The 16,802-nt window shown below is 33.5% G+C and overlaps 1 protein-coding gene across 49 annotated transcripts in view; it reads left to right on the top strand.

Annotated features, from left to right (window-relative positions):
• RIMS2 (regulating synaptic membrane exocytosis 2) overlaps positions 1–16,802 on the top strand; it is a 456,084-nt gene that overhangs the window by 298,252 nt on the left and 141,030 nt on the right. For 37 of the 49 annotated variants that reach the window (XM_048329132.1, XM_048329133.1, XM_048329166.1 and 34 more), the window contains 5 exons: positions 5,759–5,824; positions 6,422–6,529; positions 10,309–10,374; positions 12,827–12,889; positions 16,266–16,340. The exons of the other annotated variants lie outside the window; for them this stretch is intronic. In XM_048329132.1, coding sequence (XP_048185089.1) covers positions 5,759–5,824; positions 6,422–6,529; positions 10,309–10,374; positions 12,827–12,889; positions 16,266–16,340 — 378 coding nt within the window. The remainder of the gene's footprint in view (positions 1–5,758; positions 5,825–6,421; positions 6,530–10,308; positions 10,375–12,826; positions 12,890–16,265; positions 16,341–16,802) is intronic. 49 annotated transcript variants of the gene reach the window in all.

Raw genomic sequence — 16,802 nt, forward strand, 5'->3', positions numbered from 1 at the left:
TTGATACTGGCTTTCTTATTGAAAGCCATCTTGATTGAATATGTGTCAGCTCAAAAATTCTCTGCTGATAATTGCTATTGTTTCACAATTAAAGTCTTCAAATTGTCAGTTACTATCAGTTGGAACACTTCCAGGATTTCATCTATCCCCGGAGATTAGAAGAAATTTCTATAGAATTGATGTAACAAAAACCATCCATACCATTAGTAGTGAAAAAATTGTTATTGTTTATAAGTAAAGAAAATCTGTTTTTTTCTTTAAAAAATCCAAACTATTTAATAAAACTATTAACTATAATATTTTCTATGAAATGTGGCAGGGGAAGTTACATAACCAGCACTTTATTCTTGAATGTCATTTGACATTTTCTAAGAGTTAAGAGCTTGACTTCACATTTTATTCACATAGTCTGTTGGTGTGATATGTCAGGTGTTTATGAAGCAGCATGGAAAACATTCCACCACAGAGAGCACTAACTGTTGCTTTATTCAGATGAGAATATAATCTTTTAAAATGGTATAACTGGACTCTGGAAAAAGTAACTAGCTGTAGTAGTTGCTTTCCATTGTTGAGATGAGTAAGCTGCTCATAGGAAGTATAGCACACCTTTTCTCTGAACCCACATCCTTTTACTGGTTCCTGGCTCCTTTTCCCTTGAGCAATTTTGTGCTCAACCTTACAGCCAGTTTGATCCCAAGCACAATTTTTTACTTCATTCCCTGAACTTCATACAGGGAACTACATTCCCACAGTACTTTCCCTAAACTTCATACGGCAGCTTTCTCTTTTCTACCACTTTCAATGACTCTTTCTCCCCTAAATTTCCAACTGATTGACCCAAAGAACCACTTTTTTCTTACTCTGCAGTCTTATTAAGCTAATTTCTATTTTATCACATTGCTAGTTTTTCAGAGAATTGTAACTTGAGAAATTCAGGGGTATTTGGTTAAACGCAAATTCATACTGGTAAAAAAATTATATTTACTTAAAAAAATTTAAATAATTCTATATTTCTCATACATTTAATTTCCTATTTCAGCTGAAAAAATGTAAAGGAGTGTTACTAAAAATAGAGGATTAAACTATTGGCAATGATACATTATATTACTTTAATTGCAATCAGATAATACACTGGAAAAAGCTGAATATGGGAATAGATAAACAGTGATAGGATGAGAGAAATTTCTTGCTTCAGCTGAGTTTCATTCATGCAGTCTCTAGCAGAAAGGAACACAAAGTCTTGTTTTGCACTCAGAATTATTTATGGATATTTCAACAAGCACAAGGATGTAATAATATTCCAGTACTTCAGCCTTTCCACAGAAACACTTGGGAGACTACTGCCCACTCCAGTAGGGAAGCTGGAATGTCAATCAAATTTTAGGACCTGGTCACAGAGAGTGAAAATTGAAAGGAATAAATTATCTCCTAAATGCCTCTTCTTTGCTATTAAATAAAATATCCCAAGCAGTAGAGAACAGGTTAAACTCCCCTTGCATAGGAAGAACAGAAAGGTATTCCATGAGGCTCAAGTGAGGCACTTCGTGTGTGTGTTTTCAAGTGTGCTTCTGTGACTCTTCTGGTATGTTAAGCCTGTTCCTGGGTACTAATTACTTCCAATTAGGCAATCTAATCAGTTGCTGAATCACTGATTTCTGTTTTCTTACCCTAATGGTTCACTGATTTTTTATGAATGTGTAGGAAAATGGACACATAGGCGAGCAGTATCAGAAAAATTTTAAGTAATTTTCTGCTCACTTTAAAAAAAGAAAGTTGTCCTGTTTACCTATATACCTGGAATCTTGTCAGAACAGTGGAAATCTCTTTTCACCTGATACAGTGTGGAAGGGGATGGGTATGTATGTGTTGTAGTAATGATCATATTGCAAAACTTACAATGCTGCCTTATTAGACTAACTTCATTATTTTAATATAAGTAAAATGAGTTGTTGCTGCAAATTTCCTGTCTATTTATCTGTAACAAAATATGTAATGCTTCATGAATCTGTGAGGATGCATATTATTATGTTCATTTTGCCATACCATCATTTACCATACTTCTGCCGTGGACTACTATAATGTAGGAAGTAAGGAATGGTAATGTAGGAAGTAAGAAATAAGAGGCTAGAAATGTAAAGCAAGGCTGCAAAAAAAAAAAAGGTATCCTGGAGTTCTTTTGTCATATTAAAAATCTGACATATCTAAATTTCATCCATGTCTCCATCATCTTCTGAGCATTCCCATGTACATGTGCACATGGGGTCATGATTGTCATTAACAGCTCAAATGATATATTTAGTTTAGATGGAGATCTGGAACATTACTGGAGTTCTTTTGCACTTAGGAAATGCGAAGCTTAATGTTTTTACTACGTTATGATACATTTACTCCATGATTTTAAGTGGTTTATACTGGATATTAGCCAAATAATGTGGTGTATGTTTCAGTTTTGGACATTTAGAATAAATCATGGGCATTTTTGGTGTTGCTAACATATTTATAAAACCATAAAGAATTTATATTAACCTAAATACATAAAAATGTATAGTAATATATTTAATAATAAAAAAACAACTAGTGTGGTATGGGTTGTGTGCTCAGAAGAAAGATGGCATTTAAGCATTTTGCTCTGCATGTTGAAATACACAAAGCACAGGAAAATATGCTGCTTCAAACTGTGCATCCTTTGACATATGGGATATCAGTCATTCTCTCATACAGATGTGTAATGGCCCTTTCCTTTCTTTTTGACTAACCATGCCTACTTATGGAAAATATTACTGTGCTTCAATAGAAACCATTTTCAGACAGACACTTGCTTACATGAATAATATCTCTGTAATTATTATTGTAATATATTTAGAGATTTTATGGAAATGCACAAAAATTGTTAGGCTGTATATTCTTGATTTATGATTAATGCCTTGTACTCTGGTAAGTTACTGTGTTGATTCATGGATAGAACTGTGCTTTCGCTTCTTAATTGATCCAGACCTAATCTAAGTTATTATCTATTATCTCCAACTACCTGAAAGGAGGTTGTATCCAGGTGAGGGTTGGCCTCTTCTCTCAGGAAACCAGTGACAGGACAAGGGCAAATGGCCTCAAGCTGCCCCAGGGGAGGTTCAGGTTGGGTATTAACAAATATTTCTTCACTGAAAGAGAGGAGAGTCTATGCATTGGAACATACTCCCCAGGGAAACAGTCGAGTCACCATCCCTGAAAGTGGCCAAAAAACAAGTAGAAGGGGCAATTTACAATATAGTTTAGTGGGCATTATGGTATTTGGTCAAAGGTTGGGTGTGATGATCTTTGATAGTGATTCTATGATTCTATTAAGAGTTAGATAGCATGGCTAACATGGGCTCTGAAAAAAAAAAGGAGAAGTATGAATAGCCAGTAATTCCAGAGGGTTAGGTCAACTATAAACTCAAGCTTATCCCACTCCTATATGAAGATAAGCAAAGTTCTGGGTGATGAGGAAGCTTATTTTAAACTTGTTAAAAGTTATTGCATATCAAGTTCTGTAAGCGGTTGTATCAAAATGCCAGCTTACTCTGACTCTGAGATCCTGAACTGAATTAAAAAAAAAACAAAAAAGGGAAAAGGTTGAACTGCCTGCCAGACATTCCCAAGAAAAATTCCCAGAACTTGGTAAGAACACTAGAGTTCCGAGTTTCTAGAAGTATTAGAACAAAACTTGATACCAGAAGTAGGACAATTAACATAGTTTGGTGGAGATATGAAAAGTTGTTAGGACTGAAATCCTGAGCAGAACATGAACTGATGGTGTTTCATTCACATACAAATAAGTGAAGTGAACAGTTTGGGGTGTTCCTTCTTATGGACAGTAAGTAATCTACTTGCAAATAGCATGTGCATTTCCATGAATTTCATGTTCTGCAACATATATTCTGCCTGAAGTCCTAGTTTTGTTTAAGACTTTGGTTTTTAAATAATGGCTAAATATATAGTATTTATTAATGTCATATATTTTTCAAAGACTACCAGGAGAACTTGTCAGCAGTTCACTGGAAAGATAAAAGGCAAAGTGAATTGTTAAAATTAAAATGTCATCTACCAGCTGGAAACGCTTAATTGCTTATTAATACTAGAGCAAGTGTTTTGAGGTGTTAATTCCAGGGTTGCATATGAATAATTTAAAGGCATATTCATGTGAACGTAGCCTGGGAATGTCCCCATGTAGTGTAGAGAATAAGCTGGTATGCAATTCTTTGCCATCATCATACATTTGCTGTATGCTGCTGGGGGGTAGACTCCTACATTTTTATTTGATTTTTCTTCCTGTGGGTGTCCATATATTCTAGAAAAAATTTTAAGTGGTGGATTTTTTTCAGTGTTTCTTGGCAGCATGCTGACTGACAGGCTGTTATGGGTAGACTGCTTTTGATACTTAGGTATTTGCATTAGTTTAAAAGCACTAATAGTTTTTTTGCAGCTTGCAGTGTAAACTCTATGACTATTTTAATAATTATTAGTCTTTCTTCAAATTTTCACTGTACCATGTCAAATTCTGCCCTGTTGAATTGTGTACAGCTCCTCATTCTTACAACAAACTGCAAAGTTTAAATTGCATAATCATGGATTTAAGTTAGTTTTTTATAGTGGTGACTCTGCTTTTGCATTTATTTGACAAGAAGTTAACACAAAGACCTCTTGTACTATACATAATTGACCTAATATAAGGAATATTTTCATGTGGGTGATGGCACATTTTATCCTCATGAAAAAGAGGCAAATATAAGAAGTGTAGGTAATATACCTACTGGTAACAATGTGTTTGATTCCTGGAAAATCATTAATTATAAGGAAATTATAATTTTAAATTAAGAGATGAGAAATAAAAATGGAGAATGAGGTTTTCCATGGTTCTTGTGAAATCAAGGTGGACTGTTGTGATTAGACTTTCCTTTGAAATATCCCAGCTTCAGGGAAACAGTAGTCAATAACTCCTTGTTAATGGTAGACCCCTCTATTTTCCAAATCCTTTTCCCTGTACTGTGTGCATACATTTATATTAAAAGTAAAATAACTTTCTTCTATTTTTGATGATTGGAGAATATCTAGTGTTTTAACAAATATGTTTAAAATGTATACATTTTGACATTGTTTCACAATACAAACAAAATATAAATAACTTAGTTTTATTATTTTGAACTGCATTTGGGGTTTTTTGGCATATTCTGGTACTGATGTTATATTTCTTCATTATTTATTTAAATAATGAAACACTTTCATCTAAATTCACAATATGATCAGTATTAGGAGAACTTAACACTTAGAAACAGGAAAGCTCTGGAACTATGTGGGGACAGATTTCCAAATGGTGGTAGCCTTTCAGACAGACTAGGTAAACTTCTTTCAAAGATATTATTCATACTAGAGTTATAACTGCCTTCCAGCTAGGAAATAGGCAATCTGACTTCTTGAATTGCTTTCAGAGATTTATGCATCTTTTATTCCTAACTGAAATACTGTAGAAAATCCCAAATTTTAGCTATCTTCTTGATCCATAATCTCCCACTGGCTTCTCAGAATAAATACATGAATCATCTAGATAATTTTATCTTTAGAACCATATACCATATATTTTTTTGTTAATAAGTCCAGTGCTCTTAAGCAATGTTTTGTAGGTCCTGTATTCTCAGATTATAATGTGTTCTGTTTTGCAATGTGTGTCATTCGTTCTCCATCTTATTGTGTCATATCTGTATTTTTCTTTCTGCCATCACCTCAGTCATTATGTTACTTTACCTCGTTCCCAGTACACGCAGTCCACAGATCACCATTACAGGGATGTCAGGTATATGTTTTCCTCTGTGTGACTATGTGTGGATAATGCATGTACTTCTATGTACCTACATGTCCACTTATGGTTTTATTTGTCTGTGTATAGTGGTAGAAAATTTAGAAGTTGAGTTAGTATCATCATTAGATTTGATAATGCAGTATGCACACAAACACTGAGTAATTCTTCCTGTGTTTCATTTGAATATTTTTTACTGCTGATAATCTGTAATTGATGGTCCACAAAGATGATGCTTTATTTACATCACTCTGTCTTTTAGAGAGTATATAAAGAAAATAATTTTAGTCATCAAACACTAATACTTGTTAATACTGTGATTTTAATATTCAGAAAATAATATATGAATGGCTGTGTTAAAGGTTATGATAAAACTGGAGAGTGATACCTTTCTCACAGTCTTGTAGCTCGTGTAGCTGCGAGCCAATATACTTTAATTTTTAAAAGTAGTTTTGCAAAGTTCACCATAGTTCCAGTCATGTTTTGTTCCAGTGTTTTGTTATGTTGCTGACATTGCTTGCTTTTCATGTTGTTTTGTCCTTGTTTCACCATTTTGTTGCTTTTCTTTTGTGTTCACCCATTATGTTTTGGCAGCCAGGATCACACAATGTATCCTCTGTTTTGTGAAGATGCAATCAGATTACTCCGCTCCCGTAAGATGTGCCGTACCTATTCTGAGGGTGCTTACTATGATCTCGAGAGGTATAATTGTTGTGGAGTGTATCATTAGCTCTGCCACACTGACAGTGCCATGTTTGCTCTCCAAACTGAGGATGTGATCTATATTTTAAGAGATAAACACATACAGTAAATAAGTTTTATAATACTCTGGGTATGTATGCATCTAAAACTGACTACTCAGGGCTGTGGGTAAATCCCAAGAGGTGCTGAATAGCTTCACAGAAGCCAGTTTTAAAATAGGTTATATGGATAGTATATGTCTCTGTCTTTTATAACCCTTATTTTTGCTGGAATTTTCCAGAGTGCTTATAGCATTTTTTATTCTCTTTGAAATAACAAGGAAAAGCCTATCTACTTTGAAGTACCCAGAAAGAGTCTTTCTGAAGTCTTATACTTTGCTTAACTGAAAAATAGTGTGAAAAGTAAAAGCGTATGCTTATATAAGCTTACGTTATATGTATTTGTATACTGCATATTCTGTAGTTCAGAATTACTTGTATATATTCATACCCGTGTGTGATTGCAGAACATGATAGTTCCTATTTATACATGAAATGTATGGAGAGAGAATTTGAGCCCATAGCAGTTTCTGTGAAATAATTTGCCACTTGAAATACAGTGGCTTTTAAGGGATGCTGGTGTAGTACTGTAATTAAGATATTTTCAGAAGTATTGCCAAGCAGGAAAAAGTTTAGAGTTGTGTGCAAATAGAAACCAGAATATCAAACTGAAAACTGTGAGGCAATAAAAAGGAAGTGGTGACTTCAGATCAGATACACTGGTTGATACAGGTATTGCTTTACTAGAGGGGCCATGTAAAAATTTCCACATCAAGAAGTAAAGAACTCTTGATATATTAACTTCATGACTGCCCTCTGGATATGAGTTCTTCAGAGAAGTTCATTAACGTTCGCTCTGGATTCAGATCATATGTCACCATATTTTTAAGTAAATGTGAAATTACTTTTGGAAGCAGAAACAAAAAAGGATCCAAAATATCCTTCCAAAGAAATATTACTTTTTAAAAATTCTCCAAAGCTGTAGTATATTAGACATTATAGCATTTAGAACTCAGTTAAACATTTGTTTTGAAATGATGCTGTTTTACATGAAACCTAATATAAAGGAAGTGTATAAATTGGTCTGTCCACATGTAGAAACTTTGATAAGGAGAGGGATTTTTGGTTTGTTTTCTTAAAATGCATGATGAAATGTGCTCATTTGTGTGCTATTTCAATAATTAATTTTTATATACTTTTTTTGCCTTAGATATATAATCTGATTTGCACTATCTGAACCTGTTTCAGATTGCTGGTTATGTCTGTGACTGTTTGGATATTAGTGGAAGTTGAAGCTCTTCTCAATTTGTCTTACTTTAAGGTTCTTGACTTGTAAATCTTAATCTTTGTTTCTGAAACTAATCTCTCAAAGTAAAATCAATGGTAAAGGGCAAAAGTAACAGTACTTCATAAAAATGAAAAATCTGGGATTTAAGCAGTGAGAAAGTCTTTTCCAGGGATTTATGGAACAGAAGGCTATTAAAGCTAATTCTGCCTGGGATCAGAAATGAAAATCTGACATGAAGTGGAATATTTCTAGCTCACTGTTAGAGCAGTATCTTGAGATTCCTTGGGCCTAGAAACTGATCCTGGATTCTGTGATCCTCTTGAGTCCAGGCTGCCTGTGGGTAACATTAGTGTTCAAGTTACTTGAATCATCCCACCAGATATGCACTCCTCTGAGTACCCCACAGCCACAATCATAGTGCCTAGTTTTTTATCCTTTTGGTCTTTCTGCATTCTAACAGCAATTTAAGGACAATTAATAGCATAATTGTTATCCAGTTCCTCCTTACACATTGAAAAACACCAATTAATTTTCTATTCCCCATTTTTATTGTAAATATATGAAAAATTACTTTTTAAACAATATTCCTCTTTTATCTTTACTCTTTTTCCCCATATAATGCTTACTCTAAAAAGCGTTGTTTTGTAGGCCAAGGTGTTATTCCTGTCTTCTTTGTTCCACCTTCTTTCTTAATCAATGTCTTGTTGATGTGAAGCAACCACATCTCTTCCTGTCTTTGACTTTATTAAGCATATGAAACAACTTTCCAGTTTCCACTATTCACCAAAATAGAAAATATTGTTCTGTACAGTCCAGCATTCAGGAAAGAGTCTCTCATCTGGGACAGAGAGTTTTTTATCTTATATCACTCTGAATCCACCAGAGTCTGTGTCCTGCAGGCAAATATATCATATAGATATGTTAGTCAAAATTACTTGCCTTTGTTATTCATGGCTCCTTTCATTGCTTATCTTGTGGTCATTCACAGCCAGACCATTAACTTGTGGTCTCTTCTAGCATTTTTTTCTTTTTTTTTCCCCACAGAATGACTACTTGATTCTTTTTCATCTTTTCTCTGCTGAAGTTTGTTTCAGTTACTGTTTATCAGATGTTACAGACTTTAGTTCATTAGTTCTAGGACACATTGACATTATCAAAAATCTTAATTTCTGAGGTCATTCTTAGGTTATGGCATTCATCATTTTGTCTTTCTGATAGCTCCCCCCTTTTGAAGGAATCCAGCTCTTTCCCTCCCCAAAGGAATGGCAGCATTAACAAGATACAAAATGTCAAATGACAAAATGTCATGAAACGGATGTTAATTAAAACCCATGAATGTTCCCATTTCTCCTCATACCTTATGATATAACATTCAAGTTGAGTGGGTGAAATATTGTGTTCTGAAATGGGAAAAACTGTGAAATATAATATAAAGATACTTATTCCAGCATATGCCTAAGAAAGGCAATAAGCACCTGTGCATCTTCAGTGACTTCAGAGCCCTTAGGACCTGGGGTCTTCTCAAGAACATCCTGCTGCTCAGTAGGGCCCCCCAAGTTTCCTTGACTCTTCAATGTTGTCAGCACGGTAGCACCAGCTGGTGTCTGTTCACACTGCTGCAGCTACTCGCACTGAATGTACACAAGACCCCATGGCTGGACGTGTTGAGCTCTACTTACACTTTTATTTATATCCCCCAGTTCAGAATCCTGTAGTTCTATTATATATAGGGCTAATTCATATCTGTAAGTCCCACATTTTAAATTGTCTGACACACACATTGTCACTGACAAAGTAAGGTTCTCAAGGTTCTTATCCTTATGTTTAAAAAAAAATATTAGCAATTTGTTCCAAATAAAAATATGCTGAAAACCTCACTGTATGAAATCCTTTGTCAACTTACCTACCTCAGAGCTCAGCTTAATCAGCAAGAACACCACACTATGTGCTATTTATTTTTTCACTTAGCCTTTGAGTTTAGTGTTTGTAAGTCCATAAAAGCTGGTTGGTGTATGTTTTGTGCAGGATGTGAGGTTTATTTCAGGCAGAATTTCTGTTCTTTCACTTAAGGAAGTTAGATTTTGCTTCTGATTTTTCATGACTTTCGTTTTACCCAGAAGAAATTTTCTAACATCCATATCCTATTTTTGGTGAAAATTCTCAGTTGCTCAACTACTGGTTTCCTGTCAATGTAACTTTTTCCTTCTATGAAATATGTGTGCATTCATCAAATGTTCTTAATATGTTGTTAATTATTTCTGAATAGAAATTGAAAGCAGAAGTTTAAAATTTTATATATCTATATATTTTCATATATGTTCAGAGTATACTGCTGAATTGAACATAAAAGTGCTCTATCTTCATTCCATCTTATAAAAAAGTAAGGGTATACATAATGAAAAAAGCTCCCTCTAAAATGTCTGAAATATCTGTGCTATTTATTTCATATTCAGGAGGACTAGGCAGGAGAGAAGAGTGCCTAATTCATATTATGATGACGCAGCCTATACTCCTGAAAGGTATTTTAATTTATATAGTAAAAATAGAGTTGAGTAATAAATTTTTATGAACCAGAGTCAAAAATTCTAATTGGCCTAGACTAATGATATTTAAATTTACAGTGCACTTTATGCCATATTTCTCTAAATACAGAACAACTAACCTCCATAGTTTTAAGTACCTAATTTTCTTTTCAGCCCTCCATTAATTTGACTTTGGATTCTTTTTAAGTTTAATTCTTAACTTGAAAAATTTTTTATTCATTAGATGTGGGAGGAAAACTGAATAGTACAGAGGAGCTTAGGTACAACTGAATATTTTTTTCTCAACTTAACTGCACCATAATTCTAATGGCTAACCTTTTCAGTCACTAGGAGTGATTCTAGGGCAATTTAGAGTCCTCAATTCCATTCTTTCAATAATCTGAGTACCTTAAGATGGTGCTCAGTTTTTAACATGTTACTGCTCACAATGACTGACCAAACGCCTTCAAATTGGTTTTGAGTATTTGCTGTGCTAGGAACCAAAGTACTATTGTTCTTCCTAAATTCTGTTATGCATATAATGTATCATAGTGAGCATAATATAACTAAAATCTGACATGTAATCTGAAAAATTTTGGTGTCCCTGGAAATAGTTTTTTGATAACAGCTTTTCATGTTTTAAGAGCTAGGCTAAAAGAGAAGGAAATTTGAAGAAAGGAAAAAATCAATGTTCCTCTCCCTCTTTACAATTAGATGTTTTATATTTCTCTGTCCATTTTTAAGTAAATGTCTGATTTTTGTCTATGCTATGGGAACAGGTAAAGCAGGGATTTTTTCCTAAATAGTAGCAAGATTTTTTTTTTAATGTGATTACAATTAATAAATACAGTCATATTAAAAAAAAAGTGCACTGCAATTTTGAACCCATATTTATGTATTTATGGTGTCTGCAATAAAGTGGTTTTAGCAAAAAATCTTATTTAAAATACTGGTTAACTGTAGAGAGTGGCTTCAGTTTCGAGGATATGGATTATCAGGGACAGTGTAAAGATATACCTGTCATTCTCCAGCAGTATTTTAATCTATATTGGATTAAATCTAAATCTAATCTAAAACTTAATTAGATTAAACTAAAGTGACTTTCATTCAGCCATTGATCTGGCTATAAACCATGCAAAAAAAAAAAAAAGGCCTTCCCCATGCCATCCAATTGGACATAGAAGAAACAAGGGCAGCTGATTTACATTCACATATATTGCATCCCATATGGTCTTCCCTCAACATAATGACCAGGAGATGTGGGGTTATTAAGTTTGTAAGCATATTGCAAAACCCTCAGGTTCTGCAGTATGAAAGTTTGGAGAAAAGGCAGTCAAGCGAAAAATACTGCTGGGATTCCCAGGAACAGATTCATGAAAACTCTTGGATCAGTGTATTCAAGCCATTAAAAAGTTTGTCCTTTAGCCTATGGTTAGGATTTTCATATAGTATTATATTACATATATAGGAATATTTTTGTCCAAATTTATAATATTGAGGTCCCTTGATTATTTCTGATAATCCCTGTCTTCTCACTTACTGTCATGTGGAAATCACTGAATAGTGAGAACATGGGAGTTGCAAGACTTTACCCTAGCAAGATCCTGAAAGTACAAAACTCCAGATATTTAGTTGAGACTCCTTAACCAAATGGTGAATGATTTGTATCTAGTTTTATTGTACTGGAGTAATGGCACATAAACAGTTTATTCCCTGATTTCTTAAAGCAGCCTTTTTTGTGGCATTATTTCTTTTTTCAATGGTTCTTCTTAAGATAAAATACTTCTATATGTGTTTTATGTTGTGTTCAACTGATTTTCTGAAGTGATGCTGCAAATGCTTGGGCAGCCCCTATTCAGTACTTGGAAGAATAATACCACAATAAAATTTAATTATTTTTCAGTGTTTAATCATTGAAGTGAATTTTCTTCTGCTTCTTACATAGCTGTGAGAAACCAACTACTGTATCAAATAGAAAAAAAAAGATTACAATTGGAAAGGTCATGTATTTAAAGTTAAAAGCAGTATTTTAAACTATTAATGCATATAATGTTGTTTTTGTTAATGTTTTATCTCCACAATTACTTTTAAATTATTCCACAAACTCAATAGCCATTGAAAACATGAAGACATTTATGTACAAAAAGATAAGGGATCAATTAGTCTTCATGGAACTGAAATTCATGGCTAAACTGCTGAAAAGACTAGAGGTGAAATATAATAATTGTATCAGGAAAAAAGCCCTATAAACTTCTTCTTGGTGTATGGTTTTGAAGAAGTTAGTTTTCTTCATACCTGAAAGAAAATATCAAATGTACAAAATTATTTGAAAACATTTGGAAATCTTCCCATTTTGTTGAGAAATGGTCATGTCACATGAATTAGAGTGCTAATAATAGTAATACATAATTTTTTAATAACACTTCTTTATTTTAACTGCATTGCAAAGGTGGTACAATGGTGCAAGTTCATGGGCAGATGATATAGTCAATGGTTCAGCTGAAAAATATGGGTAAGTAAAGAGTGTAGTGTTATAGATAAAACTAAAATGTATTTTGAATCTTTATAATAAGAGTTCATTTATAATTGTACCAAATTTATTCCTAATAAATGTATTTTTCTTGATGTCTTTCTTTCTTGACTCAGAACTAAGGCATTTATGTCCTAGTCTTTTTTCCAAGATTAAACTGTTTTATTCATTTACAAATAGAAAAAGAACATTAATAATGTTTGAAATATTTTAAAAACATGTTCTCACTGTTCAGGGCTGTTTTAATAAAAAAGGGCTTTTTTACTGATAGTACCTGCCTACATTTGCAGTGTTGAGGAATATGTCTTTGAGACCTAATACTTTTTTACTTTCAGAAGTAATCCCAGTTCTATCTGTCCAACCTGTCTTTCTTTGTGGTTGATGCATAACCCATGCAAAGTGCTGTGAGCCTTACAATCTTTAGTTCTTCCCAGTTGTAGCTGGCTTCTGATCAAGAAAGCACACAAATTTTCCTTGCTTTTAGTTCGTTGAGTTTACTGCTTCCCTCTCATTTTCTTCTTGCTCTTGCAAGAATTTTCTTTATTTCTACCTCCTTCCTTTGTGAATGTGAACAGAGAACATAAGCAACTGTTAAATTGAAACTTAGAAGATCTGATAAAACCCAGAATTAATGCATCAATATTTTAATGCAGGCTTCTCTCTTCTTTAGAGACGAGGGATTTGTGAGGGTCTTTTGGCTAAACATCAGTGCGGTTGCAGAGACTTGAGACCATGTATCTTCTCAAGCTGTTTGAACCACAGTGCCACTGTTCATTGGCTCTTCATTTTTAAGCATACGGCAAGGGCCATACTTACTACTTCATCTTGGAAACTGCACAAGTGTACTGAAAAGGAACAGCATTTAAAGAAGGCTGAAAAGTGCTTAGTATAACTAAAACTTTTGCTTTTGATAGTCACATTAAATACTCCTGGCTTACTTCTCTCTTCTTACTTTTAGTCCTGAATAGATGCTAACATAGGTAAATATCAGGGTTAAATATCTAAAAATAGATTTTTAACTTGAAAAAGAAATTTATTTGCTACTACTCTCTGTCTCCATTTAAATTTAGCTCCAGAAATATTTGGGAAAAGAAATAAAAGATAAAATCATTTATTGTGAACCATTATGACTTTTAAGTAAACCATAAGGCATAGAAAACACTTTAATAGAATAAAGAAATGGATCAGATTCTGTACAGACAATGCACTGAGAGAATGCCTTTAACAGAAACTGAATGCTATTTTGCTCATTCATAGTTTAAGAACTTAAAAGATAATAAAGTTTTACATACCTGCTCCTGTTGGAATGATCTAATTGAAATTCTGGTCTCATCAAGAGACAAAACTCTTGATGTCAGAGAGGTCAGAATTACAGGTCTGTTGCCAAAAGTTAAGAAGATAAACACATAGCTGCAGTACGTGTAGACAATAACTGCATAGATACAACTCTGGTTGTGGTCATTTACTATTTAAATATCTGCCATAATATTAGTGTTTAAAAATGTCACTGAAGGAAAAAAAAGCCAACTATGTATATGTGCCATGTAGAAATAAAGTTATATTTAAGATCTGAGGAAAAAGTCCCACAAAATCCAAGAACCGAGTACTTGTCGTATTTCGCATTTAGTACTTCACTTTAAAAAGGCATATTTCAGTACACGCTTACTTTTAAGCCTAAGACTACTTCAATTGATTAGTCTATAGGTGCTCTGCTGAACTACATTTGAACATTCAAGCCCTGCTAGGAGATTCTTCCTTTTCCTTGCTTCCTTCTCAAGATTCTTTATGCATTGTCTTATATACCACTACACTTCTGTCATGAAACACATGTTAATTAAAACCCATGAATGTTCCTGTTTCTGCTCATACCTTATGATATAACATTCAAATTGAGTGGGTGAAATATTGTGTTCTGAAATGGGAAAAACTGTGAAATATAATATAAAGCTAAAAGTGTTATATTTTGGAATATTTCCAGTACTTTAATGGAGGTTTAGATTATTATCTGGAATCACTGCAGTAGATTCAGTTATAGAACTGAGCTGGGGTGAAGGAGAGGAGAGGATTTCAGCTCTCATCTTTGAGAATTTTGAATTCCCAGCTTTTGAATCCTAATCAGCTTTATCATAATCTTCTGCTAATCATCTCATGAACACAGAGATGTGTATTCCTGCAGGGTGATTCTCTTATATGTGTCAGTTAGGGGTCTGTGTTAAAGATGATGAAAGTTAGAAGTAGTTGGCAAAATACAAGATGCTATGTAAGGCAACTGGCTGTATAACTGAAAATGTACATTGCAAGTACCAAAAGCAATAAAGTAAAAAACTTTACAAATTTTTTTTTTTACAGATAAAAAGGATATGAAATGCATATCATTTCAGTCTTAATTATCCCAGGTTTTACATTACTTACTGGTTTTATTGATATTTGATTGTAATAGCTAGTATAAACCTCTAACTGCATCCACAGAATCATAAAATAATTTGGGTTGGAAAAAACATTGAAAAAACTGTCTGCTCCAACTCCCTGTGTAAAGCAGGACTTTGCTATTTCTCATCACAGATATCAATGACAACACATACTCTGGAGAGTAAATTTCAACAGGTTTAGATAGATATGCTTTCCTTAAGCATTTTTATAATTGTACCATGCCATGTGTTATCATTAGATATGTTGACAACAAAGTCACCGAAGTGACTGCAGTGCGATGTCCAGATACCTGAGCAAGCTGTAAGCAATTGAATTTCTGTAGCTGTAGCAGAACACAGGAGTGTGGAGCACAATGTGCCTGGGATCATAGCAGAGTTCTTTGCTTTGTTTTCTTAGCTGAGTTAGTAGAGTAGTTCAGACACTGGCATGTTACAGTTTAATCATACCTTTGAGTGGCATGGAGATATACAGGTAGTTATCACATATACCACAGGGTAATATGCATGTGACTAGATCATATCAGTGTATGGATGCTTGTATATATGTATATATGTGTGTGTATATATATATATGTGTGTGTATGTGTTACATTTATAAAAACCATTATAGAATATTACAGCAACCAAAATATCTTGCTTTACTTTTCTTTTAAACCAGAGTACCCAAAAGCTTTACATTCCTGTCTTTTAAAAACTATAGAGGCACATAATTTTATATTAAGTTGCTTTATGAGTATAGATGAGTTATTTGGTGAGATATCCTGTCACCAGTTTGTCTAGATATTTGGCAGTGTACTGCTCCTTCCCATTTTCCATTGCAATATTTATGACTCAAATTTAAATTTGCTTGGTACTAGAAATCTGATTTGTTTTTAGACATGTTTATCTGTGTTATGCTAACAGAGGATCTTGTGTCTGTGACTAAACAGCAAAGTTCCTATAGCTAGTAGAAGAATAACATGTCCAAGGATTGAAATCCAGCAGCCGTCCACAGACACTGACAGGTATTGCCATTGTATATTAGCTGGAGTTTGAAATTATAACAATTAGAAAGTGTATTGTTGCATTTTTCTTGTTCTGTTCAGTGTTTCTAGATGAAAAAGATGCACTAGGAGCTGAATTGTAGTGTACTGTAATCCTACAACAATTCTATTTTTATTTCTTCAGGTTTTTGTTACAAGAAAAACCTAATGCTAAAATGGTGATTGGCATGATCTCATAGTTTGTACAAAGTAAAAGAATTTGACATGGGCTTTTAAATAAATTGTTTTCAGTCATTTTGGGGGAAAAAAAAGTTCTATTTGTTATGTAAGCTTTTACAATTGCTTACTGTTGGAAAATGTTAATCTTTTATAAAGCTTTCTCTTTCCATAAGTTTAGATCAATGACTATAATTATTTGTTGAAAATTCTTTTTATTTCTTAAGAAAAGTAACAAATCTGAGAAATTAAAAATCAGAAATTATT

This window comes from Corvus hawaiiensis, chromosome 26 (genome assembly GCF_020740725.1).
Source record: "Corvus hawaiiensis isolate bCorHaw1 chromosome 26, bCorHaw1.pri.cur, whole genome shotgun sequence".
NCBI lineage: Eukaryota > Metazoa > Chordata > Aves > Passeriformes > Corvidae > Corvus > Corvus hawaiiensis.